We start from the raw sequence: 25,974 nt of genomic DNA on the forward strand, positions 1-25,974 counted from the left end.
TCTCCAGAGGGATTATATATCCCATCTGGCCTGGGAACACCTCTGAATCCCACAGGGGAAGCTGGAAAGCATTGCTAGGGGGAGGGGGGGTGTCTGGGTCGACTTGCTTAGCCTGCTGCCACTGCAACCTGACCCCCCAGAAGAAGAAGAAACTGGAAGGATGGCTTCCCAACTCGGAATGAATGCATAGTAAGGAGGATGCGCGTGAAATCAATGATTGTGTAAACATAGATCTGTGTCAAGATGCTGCTCATATAAACACAACAGCATCCAAGCGGGAAAACATACATACGCTCTTATTGTGAAGGGGAAAACACAAGGTTTGCAATTACTGACCACCTTATTTACCAAAAATTAGACGTGTTTTTGATCGACTGCATTGTACACAGCAGCTCTATTGTGTTTCGATAAAGTAGGCAGTGATTATTGAAGCCTTTCTTTGCACTACCTGTTACCCTGGTAAACCTGGTGTCGTCATACATAGCAGAACTATAATCTTTGGGATTATGACTTAAAGATTTTAATAGCCTTACATAAGCATACCAAGTACAATGTCATGTCTTCTGAGCAGACCTTACAGCGTGATCAGCTGACGGGTTCGCCCCAGGCGCAATCAATTACTGTTCTTACAATGTCAGCAAGAGTTCATCAGATCAAACTGACCTTCCTCACTTCCCTCTCGTAGCTGGAGAACCACGGCTCTGCTGTCTCCATCAGCTGCGAGAACAGAGCACTACAGACAGAGGTGTGTGTAAATAGTGTGTTTGTGTTTATGAGGAGGAGAGAGAGAGAGAGAGAGAGAGATAGAGAGAGAGATAGAGAGAGATAGAGAGAGAGAGAGAGAGAGAGAGAGAGATAACAAACAAAGAAAAAAGAGAAAAGAGGACATTATGAGATAAGCAGACAGCAATCCCAGTTGTTAAGAAAAAGTAATGACATTTTAAGTATGAACACTTGTTTTTAGCTTTGCATCAGGTGTGTACTCACTAAGCATCATGCTCGAGGAACTCTGGGTTCAACAAACACTTCATCTCTTCACTGTGGAAAAAGAAAAAGAAGAAATTGATCTCTCCCTGAATAAATGTGGACATGTTTTTGCTCCTGAAGTACAGCTATGTTTAAAGTTATTTATGGCGACTAGAGGGGCTACTAAAGGGTCTCACAGCTGTTTCAAACTGACCTGGGGCTAGCCGTCTCGCTGGCATGCTGGAAGGCTTGATGGTCACAGTGCAGCACGAACACTATGGGAGCCAGCAGTTCGTGCATCCCCTGCAGACGGAGGCAAAAAGATGGAGGGAGGTAGAGGGGAGTGTCAGACATGTGAGGGCAGGGGAGAGAGATATTATGGTTAATTTGTGGTCAGCCCTTCTTTAATAGTGATCCACGAGGTTTCTAATCTGTGATGACAGCTTTAATTTAGATATTGTTAGCCACTGCCTGGCCGTGTGTCACTTCCAGTTTGCAAAAAGAGGCTCTGCACTGGCCGTCTATTTATTCCCTGGCACCTGTTACAGATTCTGATAATGATTAGGTTACAAAGGCATCTTGTTCTTTTGTCTGAGCTCACTGGACACATGGAGGGACTCCCTTATTGAAAAGGCAAAGGCTCAGCAGGAAGACCAAAGCTGAGACATCAAAGGTCTCTTTCAGAGGATCTTTAAGAAAGAAAAAGATGTCTGACGTTTACTTTTAAGCTCAGGGAATCGGTCAGACGGAGGGTCAGTTGTACCTGTTTATACAGTAACTGTTCGTTTTCTCTGGCATAGCAGAAGAGGATGTCCGTCAGCTTGGTCCTCACATCCTCGTCCTGGAAATAACGAATCTCAGGGAACCTTATGCAAGAAAATGAGAGAGAATAAAAAGGATTGGTTTACTTCTTGTTGACACCAATAAGCAAATAAACAGACAGAGAGACAGTGATACTGACGTTCTCAACACATCCTGTTTGATCATCCCCTTCAGCTCTTTATCTTGGAAGAACTTGTTCCACAGGCTCTGGACAAAACCAAAACACAAAGTGAACAAACATTACTCAGAGCCCTGGGGGATTAGAGGCAGAAAAATGACACTACAATAATAACAAAAAGTTAGCATTATCTAAAGGAAAATGGACCAACCATTTTCATTTGAGTTTGAAGAACTGTCTCTTCATTTTTTGTTTGTATTGTCTCAGAATAATTGCTCCTACAATTGCAGATGAAAAAAAATCATCACTTATAACAATGCAGTATTTTCTCAGATCTATGAATAAAAAAGGAAAGGTGAAAATGAACCAGTATATACAAGTATATATATCTAGAGAGAAACCGGAAAATGAAAATAATATATAGAAAGTAGAACAGCAGTTTGGCTTCATATACATGCAGATAATAAAAAACAGCTGAGTATTTAGACGTATAAAATCTGGTCTCAGAGGTTTGACTCATTGCACCCATTTTTCCTCGCTTGACTGAAACCCGTTCAATTTGAAATTTAAAGAGACAGTAACCGTCTCCATCATGTAAATCTCCATCTGCACCTCTCTCTATGTATTTATTTTAGAACCTTTTTCCTGCTGCCAGCTATTTCAAATAAACACTATGTACTTGTGTTCTAATGAAAAGGATATGCACTCAGTGAAGAAACCCATCCCACTGCGCCCTGATTCCAACATTTATGCTCTACTGATAAGTTACATAACCTACCATATGCCCCCTGATGTCCCTCGACACCTGAGCATGAAGATAAATGGGGATAGATGGGCAGTTACAGCCAGCATATCAACAGGGTTATCAAGTGAGCACCCTCCTTCCCTGGTGTTTCGTTAAGTTAGACCCATGACGCCTCGGGGAGGCTTAACAGATAGATCTGGTGTCACAGCACAAACCCCCCCTCAATGCTAGCTTTCACCCCACATCATACCCACACACCAAAACAGAGAAAAGTATGGAGAGAGACGCTAGAAAGAGGACATGAAAGACAGAGTCAGGAGGAGTGGTTCTGGTAATATTTTCAATCCTTTGTTTCCTTGAAAGATTACTTTTTTAAGATTAAGATTATGTTTTTTATAAGAAGTTGTTGATTTGCTTGAAAGAGCCACTCCTTTAAAACTCAGGTTAATGATCCTACATTACTGGAAACCTTTTATTGTGCAACCTGATTAATATATTTGTCAGATTACAACATGTTTCTTACCTGAGAATTAATTAACAGGAGGAGTACCAAGCTGTGATATCTCTATTTTCTAAACAGTGCAACCAGAAAGGCATGCTTTGGAGACATAACAGAACATGATGTCAACTTATCTAGGTCGCTAAAACAAAAGATTCTGTTACCTCTCAGCTTTAACTAGCCTGGCATGAAATGAACCAATCAGAGTCTACAGTATTACATAACTCATTCATAATCAATACAATTTATTTCCAATAAATTCAAAATAGCTACTACTGACTTAACATTGTCACAGATAACGAAGACACTGCACAAACACATGCTCACACACTCACTCACTCACTCACTCACCCCTTCATCTTGGGACAGTGGGTTGTTGACCCCCAGGTCTTGCTGGCCTGCAGCCTTGCGAGGATTAGTGATGTGCTGTGAAAAAATAACAATAAACACCAAACACATGTTAATAACAGACATTGATATAAAACTGAACAATAAACTCCTGAAGGGCTGCTCTGTTAGAAATGCATGACAGCAATAGGCTTTGAGTTTCCTCAACTACGACAGACTTATTCAAAAACCCTTTGAGGATGGCCAGATGTGACAAAAAGGGCTAATGGGTTGGAAATTGACATTTCTTATGTGCAACTGGCAAAGCTAGGACTATTAATGTATTTAAAATCTACAATTAAATTTCAGAAAACAGCAAGAGCAAGTTATTTTTTTGGTATAACAACCATAATTCTTTATTTAAATTCCTCTTTATCCAGTGACTCGCTTAAATCCTCTTTGCCTAAACTTCTTAATAAAATCTGCATTTGTGTGCTTACATTTTTGATGAATGGGCTAATTATCCTGCTAATAAAAAATAATCTCCTAATAATTAGCTAATGTTATGACGAATTGGACTTAGTTTAGCTTTGTTTGGCTGTGAACTCAGGGTGAGAGGTTATGTCTTTGTTTTGGAGAGGTCATTTCTTAAGAAATTTTGTTTAACACCTTTTTCACATGTATCTACTTTCTTATGATAAAAGCCTTTTTGAGGTTGTTATGAGATCCAGACATGTTGTGGATTGCATATAAATAGATTTAGTTTATAATGAAGGCAGTTTTAAGTATGACTTGGTTAGAAAGTACACTTATTACCCAGCTGTGTTAATTACATTACCCTTATTGGTCAACAGCAATGGTGTGTTATTTGTCAACAGCAAAGTTTTACCAGGGACAATCTGTGCAACATGTCAAAGCAAACCTCAAAAAGAAGGAGTCCTGCACATTTCACCTCTGCCTGTTGACACTGTGGCAAAAATGCAATCTTCCATTAGCATTCTAAATTGGTAAAAAATACATAGAGGATACTTTTGATAATACTTTTAAGTTTACTTTAGATTCAGGTTAATTGCTGACCAGTCAACAGCAAAGGAAAGAAGAAGAGAAGAGAGAGTGAAGGAGATTAAAAGACACAAAGAGCTGAATGAAAGCGGCGTCGACAAAACTGAAGAAGACAAATAAAAAGGAAGCAAAAAATCTGAACTAGGCGTGGACTTTGGCTGTGTTAAAGGGCTGGTGGAGTGAAGAGATAGAGGGCAGGCGACTTGCAATGCAATCAGAGCAATGCTAATGTTTCGATGCAATTAGGCTACTCAGAACATGGCATTGACATAAGATAAGATATTACTTTATTGATCCCCCAGGGGGGATATACAGTTGTTACAGCAACCGAGACATAAGTACAATCAAGAAAGAAGTTTCAATAAGTAAAAATAAGTAAAAATAAAATAAAATAAAATAAAATAAAAATAAGTAAAAATAAAACAGATAAATAAAGCTAGAATACAATTTATATATATATACATATATATATACATGGAAGTGCTTCCAAGTGTGGTATCTGAGGGACTATTTATTTTTAGTCTGATAATTTTTTTTAAAATCATCACTAAAATAATACACAGCAAAATACACTATAAGCCCCTGCTCACCATATATTGTCCCTTACATGAAACCAAGAATCCAGGTAATTGCTGCGAGGTCACACTTTTGTCATGTGGGTCTGAAACCTCACCGCTATGAATTTAATGTGAGTTTATACTTTGAATGTTTTATTCAGAACTCACTGATAGAACATCATGGGGAGTAAAACATATATAAATTGGATCCCCACGTTCAAACTGATCATGTGCAGCAGACAATGTTCTCCCAGGATATAAGTCCAAACTTGTTCCCTAACTCACCCCTCAGTGGCTAACTCAGTTAAAGTTAGTTTTGTTTACATAAAGTCACAACAGGTAGTCTCTCAGGGTAAATATTATTCAAGATTAAACTGAAAAATGTAACTGTAAACTGTAAATAATGAATTCTGACCACCATCTCTACAAAAATAAATCATGATAATGAATTGTGTATTTATGCTCCACAAATACCTCCTGAAACACACCAACAAAAAAAATCAGTGCAACTGAGAAGCATTTCCTCATCATGCTGAGGAAAAAGGCCACAGAGGGGAGCTCTCACCGTTTCTTTGATCTTCTCATACTGGCCTCGCAGCTCCTTGGTCTTGTTGATCCACTGACCCTTGTCTTCTGGAAGAGCCTCCAGATACAGCTTCAGGAAAGACAGGAAAACAAGGTTAACGTAATGCCACCTCAGGAGGAATCGCTCTCCAAGTAGGCATAAATCTGCAGAAAATTCACACTCTCAAACTCCACCAAAGAAGCTCTACGAGCTGCCAAAACTGCCTCTTTTCTGCAGCAGGGAAATTGCCAAAGCAATTTTAATGAAATTCGATAGAAGTGCTTGATCCATTTGGCAGTTACCTTCCAGCATACGCTCCGAAAGCGGCTGCTCCTCAGCCGACCGTTGATGCCTGCCTGCCGGATCCGGGCCAGGTAATTACTGTTGAGGAACAAGTCGTCCCATTCTTTCCTGTGCAGAGGACGAGGAGATTTATGAGCTTCTCATCCCAAATTGGGCACGGTGCTCCATCTAATGTGTCATCCAGCGGTGCACCAGTAGGCTGGAGCAGAGAGCTGGGCCAAGAGTTTAGGGTACACACACCCACAAACACACACACACACATGCATGGAAGTTCTGGAAACACTCACCTGTATGAGAGGAAGGTTGACTGAGGCTGTGAGTAAGTGCTGCTGTCAAGAGATCCTCCTGTTAAAAGAGACAAACACAGCCACCAGGGGGAGATGTAAACAGACAGAAAATGGACATTGATCATTTTAAAGCCTTGTATACAACATCATAAATAAAAACATAACCTTTGACAAACACCATGATAAGACACTGGCCTTTTCACTGCTTCCAAATGACCCATGGCTTATTTTTAGGGATTTTTTTTCTTGCTGCCCAGTTGAGCAAAAAGGGCCAGGAGCAGGAAAGTGACGACACAGAGGAGTGTAGTCATACTCGTCTTTGTCTTTATTGGAGGTAATAAGTGTAATTTGGCCTGCAGGTGAACATGCACTCAAGTCGGAGCGCTGTCTATCAACATTAGTTACAGGAGTGGATCATTCCACAGGGACACTCAGCATGAATATTCATCAGTTCCACAACATGCCAGCCCTCCAACATTTTCTCTCACTCCCTCTCACGTAAACACAAAAACACCCTCAGCCTGGGGGCGTTGCCAGACATGTCTATGAGTCACCCTTCACAGCGAGATCCAGATTTATCTTTTATTATCTGTTGCGATCTACAACTCCAAGGTATTCAAGGTGTTGTGATGTTCTTTACAAGGCAGGGACACTCTTTGAACATCTACCACTCCTCTGAATGTAGGGGTTTAAGGCTCAACATAAATCTATGAAGGGAGCTATTGATAAAGCTGCTTTGATGACATGTACAAATTATTGAGGCACTGGAGCAGCATTAGAACTTGTCCAAAATTTGGAGAGTTCCCTAAAAGGCCGCTTTTCAAATTATTCTTAAAGGTCTCTTTGAATTATCCTCCAAAGTCTCCTCCTCTCTCCTCTACCCTGGTCAAAACTCTTAATGCTGGAATCATGTTCAAAATCAGTGTTGTATCAAACCCAAACACTCTTTGTTGTCAAATACACGACATCAGGAGGGTATATCATCATATTAAAGCAAGATGAGGGGTCTATTGAGCCTAAAGTCCAAGTTTCAGTGTCACAAAAATGTCTCTCTTTTAACCTGGCTACATTGTGATTATGTTATGTTCAGGGGTTCAGCTTTAAACTGACCATGAAGTGCAGTCATTTCATTGATTAATGCCTGATGATTTCCTCTGAAGGCAGAATATATCCTCAGCTGAGGGGCTATATGTATAAAATGTTTTGATCTGTAACGTTGTTTAATAAAGCTGCAGACTTAACAACGAGTAAGAGTAGCACTTACTGTACGCATCACATCACAAAACTTCCACATTCTGTAAGTGATGGTTTTTATAGCCATAACTTTAAAATAGCACCTGTCACTTCTCATTATTATAGTCTGACTGACAGTCTTAGCTGTCTTTTGTGTGAAGGAAAAACATCAAGTAGATGTAAGAGGAACAAAACAATAAATGAATAAACACAAAAGAAACCTGGATATAATCACCTGTTAGTGCTACAGAAAAACTAGCAGATAAGCTAGAAAGTACAAGTTTACTGGCAGAACAAACTGCAGCTTGTGGCTTTGTCACTTGCTTACTTAGGGAAAGTCTGGGTATGCTGAACTCGCTTTGTGGCACACCCCTCAGGAGATCTGTTGCTTACTTCATTGCAGGGCTCCTTTTAAATTAAGGTAAGATTCCTTTGCCGTGGATTTAGCCTAATAGTTAAGTTGCACGTCCATATAGTGGGCGGCCCAGGTTCAATACCAGCCTGCGGCCCCTTTCCCGCATGTCATTCCCCCACTCGCTCTCCTGGTTTCCTGCCTTGTCCACTGTCCTCTCCTCTACATATAAAACATGTAAAAGCCCCAAAAATATCACTGGAGAAAAAAAAAGGAATAGGGTTAGATACCTAACATTTTCTGAAGGTTTCAAAACACAACTGTACAAAGATGTATCCTCCTCTTAAAATGCACAGTTGGTAATTCTAATCAATGAAAACACTGATTATAAAAATGCAATCTAAAACCAGTGTCTCTCTGACACTCTTCTTCGGTGGTCCTGAAGGCCAATAGTAATAAATATTTCAAAAGCGCAAAATTAATTTCACTTAGCAAAAAAAAATTCAGGATCAGAAAATAAATGTCAGAACCTAAAAATTGATTTCAGAATCAAAAAATTAGTTTCAGAATCACAAAATAAATTTCATGAAACCGGAAAAGGTAGGACCATGGTACTTGTTTGTGATTGGCTAAACCCAAGTGTGTCCGGCACCAGTACATATACATGTACATGTACATATAGTGTGATACTTGAAATGCTCTCCTTGTATCATGAAATACACATATCAATTGGAATGAAAAATAAACGACATGATTAAAACAGTCAGCTTGAAATGTTTTAGGGTTTGGTAAACATCTGTAATGCTTGTTTAGGATGCTGATAAAATGTTGGTGTTGCTAAAAAAATTAAGAAATCGTCCCTATCAGGTAGAAACCTCATATCTCCATACATTATTATTTTAATTTTGTTCCATTTATCAATGTAATTGATCTCCCTTTATGTTGATCAGTAGGCTTTATAAAATATAACAGATGAAAAATGTATTTAAAAAGAGCTTGAGGTTGAATCTCATGCAGTGTTAAGTTATGAGAAAAACTTTGTTTTCTTAAAAATGAATGAAAGCAGTAGTTTTGGAGATACAAGGTTTCTGCCCACTGACAAAATGATGGAAGCTTTACATTAAACAGACAATTCTGATTCCATTGCTAAAACTCTGAGTCTGGCACAGTCACAGTTCCAATACAACAGAAGCACGATCAGCGTAGGTACCAGTCTAAGAGCTGAGAGTCTGAGCCACAACTTCTGTAGAGTGTATTTTTGCGTGAGAGTTGACGTACTATTGCGGTTCTTGTTGAAATTATTGAGCGGATCTAGACCCGTCTCCTGCTCGTCCGTCTGTAGAGGGTGGCGGGTCTCAAAATTTGGGTGCTGCATGACCGCGACCCAACCAGAGCTGGAGAAAAGTAAAAGGAGACAGAAGAGGAACAAAACAATAAATGAATAAACACAAAAGAAACCTGGATATAATCACCTGTTAGTGCTACAGAAAAACTAGCAGATAAGCTAGAAACTATCACTGTAGTTACATTTTAGGTAGCTTATCTCGTGTTACGCGTGACTTTTGAACTCAGAAAACACTCCAAAATCTTCCTTGATAAAGAAAAAAGCTCTCCTCAAAACTAAACAGACACACTGACCTTTGATCAATGCTTGTGCTGACATGCATCCTGTCTGCTGGAGTATTCTTGAGCACATGTTTTACACACTTGCTGACCCTGACCTTTCTATGAATGGTTGTATTTTAAATCTATCTACAAGTTCCTCTGCTACTATTTAACACGCAAGAGCTGTTTAATGTCAGGACTTACTGTCACAGTCTTGTGATTCTCCTCAGCCACGATTCAGAAGAAAAAGAGGACTCTGAAAAAAGAAGAAGAAGAAGAAACAATAATGAGAGTAAACAGATTCAGCGCACAGGGAAATAAGGAAGACTGTTCTGAGAGAGAAAAAAAGGAATATATAGCTGTGAAAGTGAAACAAAATAAAGTAGAAGCACAAAAGAAGATAATCGGATGTCACATAAATATCCACCTGACTTCTACCATGTTACCTCGTCTTTAAACACAGGATACTTCTATTTCAGTGGAGAGCAAACTCGATGATCTGCATTGTAATACAAAGTTAGTAATGCTTTATAATGTGCATTTCAGCCACCTGACATCACAGCAAGCCAAAACCGCATACAATTATGTCAAACTGAGATGCACGAATATCAAAATTCACTTAACAATTATACATTTGTTTGTTTCAAAATACATTTAAAAAACTAGAGGATAAACCATTAACTTGGACACATTTAAAAACTAACCTCAGTGGTTAGTTCAGGGTTCATCTTCCAGCTTTTGTAAATATACATAATGGCGTTCCACAAGGGTCCATACTGGGTCCTATTTTATTTACAATTTACATCAATAACCTATGTTGCAGTGTTACTGATGAAACAGGTTTATGGTTAATTGAAAATAACTTAAAAAAAACTATGATCGCATAAGCAAAAAATTGAGTTGACTCAAACATCATAGACCCAAAGAGCTGATCAGCGCAGAGTAACATGTACATGTTGTGTCTGAAAATAGTGGCTTTCGCAAAACAAAGCAAAGTTTCATACTCATCGTAAAGTTTCCAGTGACAATCGAGCAGTATTTATGGTTGAAATGCCCATCACTAGTGTACAGTGTGTGATACACAGTGTGAATTGTATATTTTGTTATACAAGTTATAGATGGATGTCTGTGCATGCTGTATGTCGTACAGTGTTTGGTGTCCAAACAAGTGACAACCTCCGACTGCAAGAATTGAAGCCAATGCGGAAGTGTCAAAAACTGCAGTTTCTAAAGTGTTCGCTCGAGGCTGGCTCTGGAAGTACCAAAAACCACATACACACAAATTAAAAAAAGACGATCTTTACAGCAGAAAATAAACATGTTTACAGCCTGCCACAAAAAATGAGTGTAGTCTGGATAGCTCTTTTCTCTGTACGGGGGGGTGAATTTTTTCATAACGCGGCAATTTTGAAAATATTAAGATTACAAGTTTTCCATTATGAAAGGCACAGCTGATTTTATGACAGACAGGAACACTGTATCTGTTGGCTAGGAGGCTCAAAGCCCGCCTCTTTACCTCACACTCGATCTACAGTAGTTAAGTCGAGTTCAGCATTTCCAATATGGCACCTGCCAATGAATGGCTTCAAAATAGGGCTTCAGAAATAGATGGGGGACATCACAGACTACGTCCATTATTTATACAGTCTACGTGTCCAAACAAACCACAAAATCGGACAAATGTATTCTTGCATAGTAAACTCATAATCCACATTATTATAGACAGACATTACGAATAATAATTAAAGCTACGAGCAGCATTGAATAGGCCCTCGCACTTTTGTGCAAGCAGGATTCTAGCCTGTTATAACCTGCTGGCACTTAGACAACATGTTTTGCAATAGCACAAAGATGTGTGCAGGAAGAGATTCTTAGCTGTGATATGTCAAGTTTGAGGCAGTTTGAACCTTGTGTTTTTGAGTTGCAATCACTTCCTGTTGGATGATGAGACATCAAAGTCTGATCATCTGCCATAGCCACACCTGTTGAGTTTTGTGCAGAAGCTATAGAACATTTATTGTGTCTTCAGTCTTTACAAAGATTTAAAGTGAATTAGGTTAACACTGTTTGAGGAATTATTCCTAGGATTACACTAGAAAATTACTGAGGAAAATCTCAGTTTTTCAGATGTCAAATTTTGCAAAGCCACTGCAACCATGACCAATGAGTTTCAGATAGAAGTGAAGGATTATTTAGACAATCACATAAATAAAAAGACTAGTCATAATGATTAGATCAGCACTGACCCATCGATTTACTCAGTAGCTGATTATCTGAACATGCACTTATATCTGTTTATGTTTTTCTTCTCTCTGAATTATTCTTTGTTCTCCACATTTGATTCTCCAGCTGTTGTAAGGCAGCGATTAAGCAGGAAATAACCAAATAATGATTTCAAAATATAAATAAAAACCGTGGTAGAAGTGGTTGGACTCTCATTTTAAGATGTTACATCAGTGAGGTTAGGGACTGGAGTAGTGCTGTAGAGCTGATCATTAAACTGAGTTTATCAAATCAGTCCCATTATGACACTTAACCGTACAGTGACCCATAAAGTAGTATATTAAAGTGAGTAGTCTGAATCCCTTGTTAAGACACTGATAAAAGGTACACTGACTATTGACATTCAACAATCAGACTCAATGATCAGATCTCAGTCCAGTCAAGAATGCATAAACAGGTCAGCGTTTCAATAAAACAGAGAACCTTGTAGAGGTGAGATGAGTTTCCTTAAAAAACAGTTTAAGTTTCTCTACTGGTTGTTACACATGGTTGATAGAATAATTTATTTAAAAATGTATGTGTAAATGAAAATTAACCTGAAACAATTCTGTCAAAAAATCCTCAATGAAGTATTTGTCAAGCTAACATTCCCTGGTCAGAGCCACTGTGAGTGTTTACACTCTTATCTTAAATCATTCAGTTGTTTGAAAAGAAAAAGCAATCAGAGAATTTCCCCATGAGCTAAGGGAAATCACAGCCTCTTTCCTTACTATTTCTGGAAACTTAAAAGACTAATCTGTTAATCGATTACAGAGCTGAAACAACAGAAAGTGAAGCAGTCAGCAACTTCTAGAGATAAATGATAAAAGGCCTGATTCACTGGCTCCAGGTCATGTTGAGCTGAACATTTAGAACAGGGCAGTCAGTGTTAACATGTTATATGCTATGCAAATAAGGATTGAAATCAACACATCTTTTTTTTTTTAATTGTGTGCTATTTTGTTCCTTTCTGTACACCGTAGTTTAGCTGCCGCAGTGTCTTTCTGCTTCCTGTTGCTGCCATGATGGAAAATAGTGACACCACTGAGCTTAATGGCACATTTCACTTGGAAAAACTCGAAGTGACCAGTCAAAAGAAATATACACTTTGTGTCAAACAGAATTCAAATATCATTGACGTGTATATTTGAGCTACTGCCAGTAAGCTAAGCTTACAGGTGCAGCTAATCAGACTGATGTGCAAATTGCCACAGACCTGTTGATGAACCAAAATTGTATAAGTTTACTACAGCGCTTGCTAAATGGGTGGCAACTAACTGCAGGCCAGCAAACACCTTGAAAGACCTGGGTCCATGGGACGTCCTCAGGTTGGCATGTTGTGACTAGTCATGCCTTACCGTCATAGGAAACAATGGTTACACGTTCGCAGGACCTGTATAAGACAGAGAAAGCTACCAAACTGGAACTCCTGAAAAGTGTAAATGCCTTTGCATAAACTGTGGATCATTAGTGAGTAATGAAAATGTTCTAGGCATAACTGCACACCAAATTCAGTGATTAGGCCTTAAAAAACAAAAACAAACACTGTATTTCTCAGAATAAGCACTCTGGAGCTGTCTCCTACCTCTAAGCCATGGTTTCAATGCATTATTTATATGAATAATAAATCTTACAGTAAAGATCATAGAGTACATTTCATTGCATTCATATGATTCCCAAATCGAGATGCTTGAAATAATTTCTTTACATCTTTATTATGGAACTGTTTTGAAATGCAAAATAATAGAATTTTAAACATACAATTAAAAACGGGATTCAAGCAATTGTTTGGCAGCCTTAATTTAGAATAGACCTAAATGATAGAGAACATGAAATTTCAAACCTCATCAGGTAAGTTTAAGCCAACAATCACACTTTGAGAAGAGCTCACTGTCTCTCTAAGACATCACAATCTAGGTTAACCAATTCTTCCTCCATTGTTTCTCCAGCTTTGGATTATTCCATGTTTATGAATATGTTTAGCCTGATACACAGGCCTACAGAACAGAATAGCACGCTTCCACAGAGCGTCATGTCTTCATTCGCTTTATTAATTGTGGAAATATCACAACACAAAGGCATCTTATAAACCTATTAACCGTGAGTGGAACACCGCTTGATAAATCAGCTCCACACTGCATCAAAACAGAAATTATTTTATATGCATTATGTATGTGGCTGTTTCTCCACAAACATCTGTTCTCCTCAAAGACTAATGCTCCCCTTAAGTCTGAGGGTTTTTTCTCCCTTCCCTCATAAAAAGGATATTATCCCATTGAATAATCACAACTAATCCACAGCTATAGGGAAAAACTGAACAATATTGTGAGTAAGTGTCTCCAATGATAGCCTGTTTTTTTCAGTTTATCTATGAGGAGATTGGCTCGAAAGATGTATCCAACTTTCCTAACCAACTAGAAATACAACAGTACTCAGAATATCAATTCAGATTATAACTACGCGACTGAAATTTGCATTGCACAAAGTGATAGAAGATATTTTGAGGAAGGCATTTCCCTAAAGGCCTGCAAAGACAACCAACACTTTGTCCTGTCTTTCCAAAAATAAAAGTGACTCTAAACTTTGCATATACGCCTTCACAGATTTCTCACTGGGACTCGTGCTTTGAAAAGAAATGTCTGCGTGTTGAAATATGATGCAGGTTAAAGACTCCAGGCCTCACCGTGTTAGCCTGAAGCCGCTGATCTCTTTGCGTTCATTACTTCTTCCAAGACGAACATAAATAAAAAACACATCCTAACTTTACTACATAATAATCAAGGCAAATTAGCTCCTGCATAATTTAATCCACAGCACCTGGAGACGCCTCAATAATTCAAATCTTTCATGAAATAATCAAATCAATACATAATGAAATGCATAAATAAATCAACATACAAATAACAAGGAGTCCATCTGCTCTGAGGTAGAGGATCTGCTCCTGGATTTACAAAAACAGCATGAGCCACAAAAAACCGAAGCGAAGCTACAGAGCCTTTTAGGATTTTCTTTACTTCTTGTGTTATTAATTCAGGCATGATTTCATGGAAGGAATGTTGATGTTTTGGAAAGTTTAAAGCAAATCTACAACATTAAGTCAAGTCAGAAAACCTCACATTAAACAGGTGCTATTTCCCCTCCTCTTTCATGCATATTATCTAAAACTTGTAGCAAGCAACACCTTATTTGAGCCTGTTACTTCCCCCCCACTTGATCAAATCCCTGCAGCATCACATTCCTCAGGGTCATGAGAAATGAGAGCCACAGATCAGCTGCACACAGCCAGACTTTGACCACTACAGGAGTAGAAATATTCACTTCAGCTCATCTTCGAACACTCACAGGTGTCTATATGTGCATTGGCTGAACAACCACATGCGTTGAAATGAGTAAAAAAAAAACACACACTACACTGCCTCAAGCTCATAAGGCACAAAGACTAAACTATTCTGAAAGCAAACCCAGATTAAAGTGTATTAAATGTTCTGCTTAAGTTGGCAGCAGGATTTAAATTTTGGGACATCTGAGTGAATTATAACTGTAACTCCTCTGAAAGAAACAAGGTGAAGCTTGTTCTCAGCTCTGACAATGCTTCACATACAAGGATAATTCACCAATATTGTTGCATCAAAAGAATACACCAATCTTCAGTTTGACTCACTGTTGGAGTTGTCTTGTGGGAAACAGAATCAGGAATATAATCAGTGAAACATGAGCTTTTTAGATGGATGAATATTCAAACAGGATTCTGCAAACAGCGATGAGAGGAGCCGTCACTGGCAGCTACAGCAAGAGCTACAGACTGTAGTCTAGTTAAAGCGAAACTCTCCAGCTAAACAAACTCACATGCCTCTACTTCAGCTCTCAGCGAGAGCCCGGGAGCCTTCGCAGTCACATGCTCTGTCAGAGGTTGAGAACATGCTGGGGATCTCAAGCCTGGAAAAATACTGTTACTTGCTGGGTCTTGGCTGATTCAAGTGGTCTACACACGGCGAGAAATGTAATCTGACATATCTGCATACATTGAATAGAGAAATGGATCTCAAATCGGGGGGGTCAAGGTCTCCACTAGGAGTCACATGCCAAGATAGGAAAGCAAATGAAAATATGTCTGTTCCTAGAAAATCTGTTACATACAGAAGCCCAAGTGGACATGCATACATTTTATTCACCAAGTTTTCCAGGGATAGGGAGTTAATTTGATCTTGACATAACATCAGATGATCATAACTGGTATCTCCAGAGTTGCAGGAGTACAAAACAAACATGGAAATAGGCTCAACTTACCTTTTTTGTGCAGTCAGTTGCAGCATGGCAAAGTCTGGCTTATCACAGTGACCAGCCCATTGCTTTGTTTTCAAGATTGCCAGAAAATTATCGTCAGAAAACCTGATTAGATACTCTGAGATAACAAAAAAATAAGTGGAGACTCAAAGAAAAACAATTCAAACGAACTCCTTATCACAGGACAATAGAGTAAACATGATGCATGGATGCATGTCCACTAAGGGCATCCATACTTTCAACCTGTGCTCCAACCTTCACTTTCTTCTGTGATTAACTGGATGATTTTCAGGGATTTACAAACTACATAACAACTTTCCCAGTTATGCAAGCACTGCTTAGGGATCACAAGCACACTCTGCTTTTTTTTACAGACCAAAAAATAAAGTAAAAACTGCAACAACTGAAGTACATTAAACATGTGAGATCAACAGTGGTGGACAAAGTACACAGCTTCATTACTTAAGTCAAAGTATAGTATATATAAGTATATATATAGTATTACTTGAGTTAAAGTACTTAAGTACTTGCTTTTAAAAAATAGTATTCAAAGTACTTCTTAAAAAATTTCAAAACGTTATACTTTCAAAATACATAAGTCAAGAATACACAGAAGTACATTCTATTAAATTATGTTTATCTAGAAACCATTACTTGAAATCTCTAAAAACTATACCATGAAATAAAAACAGAAACTAGGTTACTCCAAGCACAGACAACTTAGTTTGAAATGTTCATCTGGAATGAAACAAATGTTACATGCATTTGGGCAGAGTGGGAAACAAGGAGAACATTTCAAATGATACGTATATCATTCTTCATTTCAAAAACCTCTAACACGGGCTGAAGATATGGACATGGGTGCTCAGGTGGAGAATTATAGCCATCATTACCACCTCTAAATGAACTGCCTGATCTGAGTGTAATTTGCTGTGTTTAATCCACGTTCAACCGTGGAGACACATTTTACAGTCTTAGGGATCAGATTTCAGAACAGAGGAAATTCATGAGCTGACTTCAAAACAAAAGTAGTGAGTAACTCGAGCACTGATAGAAATGTAGTGGAGTAAAAAGTATTATATTTGTCCTCTGAATGTAGAGGAGTAAAAATAATAAGTTCCCCCAAAAAACAATACTCAAGTAAAGTACAGATACTCAAGAAATGTACTTAAGTACAGTACTCAAGTACATTTACTCTGTTACTGTCCACCACTGGAGATCCAATAGAAAGCTTCAAACATCTGGTAACCCCACAACACTTAATGGGAACAGACTGTTCTGAACAGCAACTTAGACAAATTCCCCACCACTGCCCTGTTTCCTCTCTGTACACTTGTCAGTGCCGACAGAGGTCAGCGATTGTCTCCCACCACAATATGCAGGTCAGTTTCACTCCCTCCTTTAGACACAAAGCACAGCTCAAGTTAGGAGGCTTTTTTCCCTTTGTAGCCTGCAGACACATGCACTCTCCCGGTACACATATCTGTACTGACCTGCACCTTGGAAGTGTGGAGAAGAATGTGGAATTGCATTAAACCGTGCAGGGAACTAGCTGCTAGCTCATTGCAAATCTCTGCACTGTTTGAGCCCATCACTGAGTCTGACAGGCAGGGTGCGCCAGCCTGAGGAAATAGGCTACATTAGCAAACCTGTCAGTACGGAAAGCCATTTTTAACAGTTTTGATTGCACAATTCACAGCCAGCATTGATAATGTGTCTATAATTTGACGTAAAAGGAACGTAGTGTCCGTGTTTGCTGCACCACGGATGATGACAGCCAGAGCCTGCGGGATTATCGATGCAGGCAGGGCAACACGCCAAAACACAGCTAAGCTAGCCTCTTGTTTGGGGCTAAGTTAGCTAAAGAAACAAAACCTCTGCGCTGTGGCTGTCAGTGTTGATTTGATCTTACTACAGGTGTCAGACAGCAGACGGGATCATGTTGAAATTTAGCCTGGATGTTAGCATGTTGTAACCGAGCCGATGCACGGGCCTGAATTCACTTCCGACACACAGCTGCAGCCCCATGAAGAAGGGACACACTCGTAACACACTCGTACACTCACAAATACACAGGGTAACACATTAGCAGCGCCACAGAGTTATCCGTACAGTCGCTGTTGGCTCTCGGTGTGTTTTGGGTACCTGTTCGGATCACGCAGGGCTCCTCATTCTGCTCTGTCCGACTATCTGCTGGTTTGTAAACAGAAGCGGGTCAGGCGGATGTGCTGAAGACCAGCTGACTGATCACGTGACAGGGGAGACTGCCGCTGTCTTCAGGTGGCCCGTGCTGCTGAGGGCTTTCCAAGGTAAGTGTAATAAAGTCACATGATACAAGAAATTATTGAGAAACTAATCATGAAGCCTTGTGACATATGTACTCATCATATTTAGTTATAGTCTGCGAGAAAAAAAAGCTCTCATGTTGAGAGGTTGTGGAAACTTTTATGATTAGTGTCCCATTGCAGCAGGACACGTGCATACATGAAATGTTTGAAGTCATTCACAAGTTTTTATTTTGACTTACAACACAAATCGACAAATACATTATTTTGTTTAAACTATTGGTATTAGTCTAGATCAGGGGTGTCAAACTAATTTCAGTCCAGGAGCCAGATACAGCCCAATTTGATCTCAAGTGGGCCGGACAAGTAATATCAACATAATAATCTATAAAGAAGGACAATTCAAAATGTTTCCCTTAGTTTTAGTGCAAAAAATTACATTTACATTCTGAAAATGTTCACATTTAATGATCTATATTTTTACTTAAACAGCTGTTGTATTTTTTCGCCATGATGAGTCTCATAGTGGGGCCAAATATTATATTCTTTAAGCACTGAAACCTGCTGCAAACACACCAAGCACACAGGTTTCCCACTCACCTGCGTTGTTCAGGTGCACTCCATCGGAACATTTGTATGCAACCCCCAGAGAACAAATCTGATATAGCAGTTACTTTTGTTGAAAAAATGCAGTTAATGTATTCTCTGCAATTTTTTCATTTTGAGAAGTCATCCTTGGGCCGTACGTTTGACACCCCTGGTCTAGATTCATAAACTGGTTATGTTTTGGATTCTGTGCAGCTTGTTTTGAGGTCAAACTGCATTATAAGACTTCAGAACGGAAGGAAAGACCCCTGGGAAAGACAGTTCTTGCTGGAGTAGGACCAAGGGTTTGTAAATCTGGTGAACTTAACATTACCCCAATTATTTTCTAAATCTGATCTGAAACACATGAAAACACTATAAATTAAAGATTGCAATTTTAAAAAAGTCACAACCTGTAGTTGGCTCTATCTAAAGGACACTGTCAAACATGTTTAAAGGGACACATGCAGAAATTCCTGAGTTATTTAAGCATCTAACTCTGACAGTAACTGAATTGTATATTGTGATTTAGATTCCCTTTGTTACCACCATGATCTGCCTCTAAACAGGGGACTACATTTTTATGTTTTAAGGACTAACAATTCTACACTGCATCCAAGAGGACACTTTTTCTGCCTATTTCATCGGGTGGGTTCAGTCCACAAGTGGTTGGAACTTTAATGCTCTTCAAAAGGGCTTTCTTTTAGGAAAGCTGTACAAATTGAACAACTTACTTCTTACAGTGAGTTACTGGAACCAATTTGAAGTGTCAGGGATAACCTGTATGCTTGTCTCTAATAATCATTGGGCTTGTACAGCATGGTTTCTTTTGAGCTTCATTGGCAGCATGAGAAATGCCCCCTGCAGTGTGCTCACCACAGCCCTGTAATGTCTTTCCCGCTGTCCCTTCTCAGTCATGTTAATCCCATTAATTCAGGTTTGGAGAATGGCTCCAACCAGTTTGGACTGCAGAGAAAAAAAACAATTAAGAGATAACAAATTGAATTGCAAATTTATCATCACACAATCTGTGGCTTTCAAGGTTGCTGTATGCATCAAATAGTACTAACATATTACAATGTAGAGTAAAGGAATGGTGCCAAGGTTGTGTATGAATAAATAAAAAGAAGTAAAGAAAAGGATACTGCATGTTTTGGAGCACAAGGTTGTGCTGGTTCACGCCACTGAGGAGAAATTAAACACATCAGGAAAAAGCTTGAGCACGGAATGAGCTCTGCAACATGAGGGTTAATTAACACAGTTTTATGGAGACTTAATTGCAGCAATTTCCGAGGTTGGAAAAGTCAAGTTTATCTTTAGAGGGCTTTTATCAAGCACCTTCTTCACAAAGTGCTTCAAACAGACAAACAAATAACAGAAAAAAAATGTAAACCAAAGTGGCGGGACGGTCATAATACAAAGAAACAGAAAAAGACAGAGAAGATTTACAGATGGTGACATTAAATAGCATTAATGAGCCAAATGTGTGCAGTGGTCTGTGTGTATGTGTGGTAGTGGGGGTTGACACAAAGCAGTCATAATGACTGCCATCACCATTACCATCATCATCACCACAGACATGGCATTTCAAGAGCGCCATTATCATCATTATTATGGCTAATATTACTGATGATGAGGCTTTCATGGCCTCTTGTTGGCCCTGACTCAGGTATCGCCATGGCAACAGATGACAGAAAAAGAGCATAGCCTTATTGAATTACTCTATAAAGCTATTCTTACCAAATGGGGCTTGAATGTTGCACTGTCTGGGTGCAGAAGGGAGGAAAAATGTGAAAAAGTCCCGAGGAGAGACAGATGAGAGTCAGGGGCAGAAAAGCACAGAGAGAAATGAGACCGATAAAAAGAAAAATGAATAAAAAGAGAAAGAAGATAGGAAACAGTGAAAGCACAGAGAGTCATGTGATAGTACAGAGACACAGATCCACTGGTACTAGAGAGTGTGGTGATCAGTACAGAGGAATATTGTCTGATGGCTGGAAACAATGAAAGTGATTCACCGACATAGACACAGTAACATGAGAGGAAATCATCAGTATTAACTCTCTAATGCCAGTTGAGACAGTGGACATCAGAAGCACTCATTCAATCTCTAATGGTTATTTTAAAGCAAAGCTTGACCTGTCTTAAAATAGCAGTGTGATAAATGAGCTTCATGTCTCATGTACTTATTTTTTGCCTCAGAGTCTTTTAAACATGGATGTTGTCTTAAATGTTCCCCTCTGTTACCTAGTTGATTAGCTTAGGCTAACAACTTGCAACCAGAGACTGTATATATAATGCACGTAGTAGGGGAGAACGGGGTTGGTTGTCACACTTTTTACTGTTTTGATGATTGCTCATCATCAAAACATCTTTCAATAGTCATTCCTACATTAAATTGAAGCTTAATGTGTTGGCTCGAAATGTGTATCCCTCTCATTTTCCAACTCATTATAACAAAGAGGCAATTAACTATCAAAGACACTCTGACACATTGTGACAACCAACCCCATCACGGGGATGGTTGTCACACACTATGGGGTTGGTTGTCACAATGGTATTTCAATGGGAAAATCTTTTAAAAAAGGCAAGAAGGCAGAACTAAATTTGAAAGTTTAATTGCACTGACAAGTGATAGGCCTACATAACTTAATGAATGCATCCATCCATCCATCCATCCATCCATCCATCTTCTTTCGCTTATCTGGGTCTGGGTCGTGGGGGCTCCCCTATCCGTGATGTCACCCATCTGTTCCTGGGCGCTGTTATGAAGCCAATCATCGGCGGCAGCCATATTGGAAATGCTGAATGCAACCTAACTGTTGTCAAGCTAGTGTGATGTAAAGAGGCGGGGTTTGAGCCTCCTAGCCAACAGCTATGTGTTCCTGTCCGGGGGGCAAGTCAGTCATGTCCTTATTTGGGAAAAAACTTGTAATCTTAATATCTTCTGAGCCGCGGCATTAGAAAAAAATTCACCCCCCGTGCAGTGTGTGCCGATAGAGAAATTAGCTACGTAGAGCTAAGACGTTTTTTTGAACCAGGCTGTAAACATGTTTATTTTTGATGCAAAGATTGTTTTTTTTAATTAGTGTCTATGTGGTTTCCAGTGTTTCTGCAGCCAGCCTCAAGCGGATCCTCGATGAATTGCAGTCAATAACACTTCCACATGGGCTTCATATTTAGAGACCGGAGGTTGCAGCTTGCTCGCAACTCATTAATAGCAATAAGATAGAAAAAAAATGGTATTTCAACAGCTGTGGTACAGTACTAATAATCAAGCATGGATGAGATCTGATTTTTTTTTTTAATTTTACAACCTGGTTTGCACACTAGCGTAAAATCAAGAATAGCATGTAGAAGCTATCAGCTAATGTTAACAACAAGTGGACTAGCTGCTCTTCCTCTATGTCTGCAAAAGAACTTTGGAGGTACCCTGATTTTATTAAGAAAAAGTGATTTTACAAAAAATACAGATTAAATGTTTAATTGGGGGGCGCCGTAGGCCTAGCGGTTTCAGCGCCAGCCCCACATACGGAGGCTTTAGTCCTTGGCGCAGCGACCATGGGTCCAACTCCCGGACCCAGCCCATTGCTGCATGTCTTACCCCACACTCCGCTCCCCAAATTTCCTATCTCTCTTCAGTTGTACTATCCAATAAAGACAAAAATCCCAAGAAAACACAACTTTAAAAAAAAAAGAAAAAAGGTGGAATTGGGAAAGACTGATTGGTAAATGTTGCTAGCTTTGATACTGTACCTTCACTGGCATCAGTGTTGCCAACTTAACGACTTTGTTGCTATATTTAGTGAGTCTTCAGACCCATCTAGCTACGTTTTTTTTCCAAAAAGCGATAAGCGACTTTTTCTGGTGGTAACGGAGACTTTTGGAGACTGACGTAAAAGGATGTATTGTTCTTACTCTTCTCAACAAGCATTGGATGCTGCTGTGAGTCCCTCCTAGCTGCATTCAGAGCAGGAGGCGTTCATCCCCAACATTCAGACTGCAAATGTATCATGCATTTACGAAGACACCGCTGGCTGATCCCGCCTACTGTCTCTTTTTGGTCCATTTAGATTGTTCATGTAGATTGTACAGTATACAATAAACATCTTGAAAATGTTGTGGCTGAAATATGTAATGTTTACTTTGATTTGTTGTAGGCTCCTAAGTGTAGTTATAAACATATTTAAGGTGTTTTACTCTCTTTCTGTCTCTCCCTCAACGTTACACATCTCTCCTACTGCGTCCATTACAATTCAAATTATGCAAATTAAGTGATGACGTCTTCTAGCGACTTTTAGGACAGCCAATAGCTACTTTCCTTACTGAGGAGTTGGCAACACTGCTGCCAATGCACTGTTTGAAAATATTTGCTACTTGAAGCTGTAGACCATATTGTTTATGTTAATGTTTAGGAGAAGAAGACACAAGTTCATATTTTTGTCTGTGTGTTGGGGGGCATTATTGCTTATGGTATTGAATTGTTATCTAGTAGTAATAGTAGTACTAGCATGCTCTGTTTTTTGCGAGCAATAGCATTAGCTTATTGTTTTAGTTTTCCATCCTTTGCATTTGGCAAACAGATTTGCCATTTTAATATTATTATTTATGGTATCTAATGATGGTTCTGACAGGCATAATAAATGTAACTTCACACCCCAGTTTGGTTAGTATTAGAGGCCATTCCAGCACCAAATTTACTTTCTAGTATGTAGACTGAAACATCACTTTACAGCATAACTAAATCAATTTAAAAGTGCAAACATCATCACGTTGACATTTTTTTACTCTCGAGAGAAACAAAACATTTATTCTATATTTTAGAAATCATAAATAGCATTATTTTGGCTTCTCAATCTCTTTGCATTCTCATAGATTATATCAAATGATGATTCAAACCTGAGTTTTCTGGTGAAAAACATCAGCAGTCACTGATTTTAAACAGAAAGTTCCCACTTCAGTGTTAAGTTTCTGCCAAAATTAACAACACTTAAAATGGATTAAGTAGAGTTTAAATGTGTCCATCTAGCCTCAGATACTTTTTCATTAATCTCACTCGGACTTGCGGTGAAAAAATATTCTTAATTTGAAGGTTAGATGTAACAAAATAAGGTCAAGAGCATGCAATACAATGTGGATGAATTTTGTTTTGTTTTGTACAAATTAAAGTGCCATCCTTTAATTCAAACATTTTATGTACACACTGCACAACTGAAGTCTTATGTTTCTAGTCCATAATTTGTATTTCATGAAGGAACATTAAACATTGTATGGCCCATGTGAAACAGAAAATGTGAACAGATGAGTGTCAACACGTTTATAGTCACTGTGAGACATTTTATAACACTCAAATCTTTGTTTTTCTGTCTCTGCTACACAATGATAAAATCACAAAATGAAGACCATATGTGTAAACATAACACTCACCTTAAAGGAACATTGCTATATCTGGGAGGGAGAATTAGAGATTCATGCATCAATAGAAATACTTAATTTAGTAGCAAATAAGATCTACAACAAAACCTAACAAAGTAAATCAAACTCATTTGCTGTGGAGATGCTTTTTATACTTGTTTAGAAGTTTGGCAACATATCCAGTGATTATTTTTTAAACTTTCCAGGAAATCATTGCAGAGTATTTCCTGTCATTTACTAAGGGGTCAATTCTAAATGCTTGATACTGGCTTACTTGGCATACTTAATATTCTAACGCTGTGACAGACAAACTTGAACATGACTAATGTTAAACATGAGATGAGTGAGATTCCTTGAAGGTAACAGTTGCACTTATAGCAACTGACCTAATCCCATTCAAAAGTAGCACAACACTGATTGAAGAAAATCCAAATGGCAAGTGCCTTTCTCTACAAGGCATTCGTCTTAAACATAAATCAATCAGCCAGTTACAATTATTCTTTATTCAACTGATATGTTATGGTGGGGCTCTTTGTGCTGGGTCCCATTCATCCATACACAGAAATCCACACAGAAACAATGTTTACAACATTACCTACACAGTTATTTTCTTGTTTGCAGCAGGACCCTTAAATCACGAGACTGCATTATAATGTAGTTGCATTGTCTTTGTATGAGCACCACATTCCCTATGAGCTGTGGCTTCAACATATTCAATTAGTTAGTTTTTTAGATGCAGCTCTCATGCTCCTCTTTCACAGGGGGAGCAGTTTGAGTTTCAGCATCTGATTCTTTCTGAACAGTTAATTCACTTCCCCCTGTTTGTATCTCCTCCTTTTTTTCTTCTGCCTCAGTCTCTGCATCACCTCCCTCCTCCTCCTCCTCATCCTCCTCCTCCTCTGCGGCTGCATCAGTCTGGGAAAAGTCTGGATGCTTGTCTTGACTCAGTTTTGGGCTCTGTCCTCTGTGTTGATGCTGCTCGTGGTCCTGGCTGTTGAAGAATCTTCGGATGGTTTGTTTGGGCAGGCCCAGCTGAGCTGACAGAGTGTGAACTGCCTCCTCATCTGGGTCGAGGCCAACGTCCTGGATGAAGCTCTGTAGGATGCCCAGCGCTTCTTGGCTCACTTTTGACCCTTCACCTTGAACCTCACCTCTTTCTTGGACCTCTTGATCTGCCTCTAAGCGCACCCCAGCCCCATCTTGGTCCTCATCCTTTGATCTAGACCACTTTATAGTGAGTTTATCCTTAACCCCACCCTCTTTTCTATCCCCATTGATCTCTTCCTCTCTTTCATTTCCTTCCCTCACCTCCTCCTTGCTTTCTGTTTCACTGTCTCTTGCCTTTCCAATACAGCCCCAGTCTCCTCCCAGAATGCCCCTCTCTCCTCGGCCCCCCTCTATGCACTCTTTACTGTCCCCTCTTTCACCACTACTACAGCCCCGTCCCTGCAGACACATTCTCAGGTGCCCCCAGTTGCCCCCAGATTCAGACTCTGCTGGTGATGCAGCACATGGTTGTCTAGGAGACAGGTGAGGTCCTGTCTCTGGCTGCAGGGGCTGATGGGGTTGAAGGTGGTGTTGCTGTGGTAAAGGAGAGTTTCGTTGGTACTGAGGAGGGAAAAAGAGAGACACAGAGTAATATAGAAATGTGTTTTTAAGATCTGAAGATATATATCTTGTAAAAGGAGAATTTTATTTTAAT

General features: G+C 39.2%; 2 protein-coding genes across 5 annotated transcripts in view; one reads left to right on the plus strand and one right to left on the minus strand.

The window, feature by feature from the left end:
- The window catches only part of tbc1d5 (TBC1 domain family, member 5), a 30,218-nt gene extending 11,955 nt beyond the window's left edge, over positions 1 to 18,263 (minus strand). For 3 of the 4 annotated variants that reach the window (XM_034705593.1, XM_034705592.1, XM_034705589.1), the window contains exons 1-12: positions 18,133 to 18,263; positions 9,646 to 9,697; positions 9,115 to 9,230; positions 6,252 to 6,309; positions 5,964 to 6,072; positions 5,662 to 5,751; positions 3,502 to 3,576; positions 1,928 to 1,995; positions 1,730 to 1,832; positions 1,181 to 1,269; positions 988 to 1,038; positions 664 to 733 (exon numbers count right to left, since the gene is read on the minus strand). In XM_034705593.1, coding sequence (XP_034561484.1) covers positions 664 to 733; positions 988 to 1,038; positions 1,181 to 1,269; positions 1,730 to 1,832; positions 1,928 to 1,995; positions 3,502 to 3,576; positions 5,662 to 5,751; positions 5,964 to 6,072; positions 6,252 to 6,309; positions 9,115 to 9,211 — 810 coding nt within the window. In that variant the 5' untranslated portion in view covers positions 9,212 to 9,230; positions 9,646 to 9,697; positions 18,133 to 18,263. Of the gene's footprint in view, positions 1 to 663; positions 734 to 987; positions 1,039 to 1,180; positions 1,270 to 1,729; positions 1,833 to 1,927; positions 1,996 to 3,501; positions 3,577 to 5,661; positions 5,752 to 5,963; positions 6,073 to 6,251; positions 6,310 to 9,114; positions 9,231 to 9,645; positions 9,698 to 18,099 lie in introns of all 4 variants that reach the window. The other variant, XM_034705591.1, reaches the window with a different exon arrangement.
- Positions 18,217 to 25,974, plus strand: part of kcnh8 (potassium voltage-gated channel, subfamily H (eag-related), member 8) — a 101,836-nt gene continuing 94,078 nt past the window's right edge. The window contains exons 1-2 of the mRNA XM_034705588.1: positions 18,217 to 18,296; positions 25,127 to 25,802. The gene's annotated coding sequence lies outside the window, so the exon portion shown is untranslated. The remainder of the gene's footprint in view (positions 18,297 to 25,126; positions 25,803 to 25,974) is intronic.

This window comes from Notolabrus celidotus, chromosome 16, assembly GCF_009762535.1.
Source record: "Notolabrus celidotus isolate fNotCel1 chromosome 16, fNotCel1.pri, whole genome shotgun sequence".
In the NCBI taxonomy this organism is placed as follows: Eukaryota; Metazoa; Chordata; class Actinopteri; order Labriformes; family Labridae; genus Notolabrus; species Notolabrus celidotus.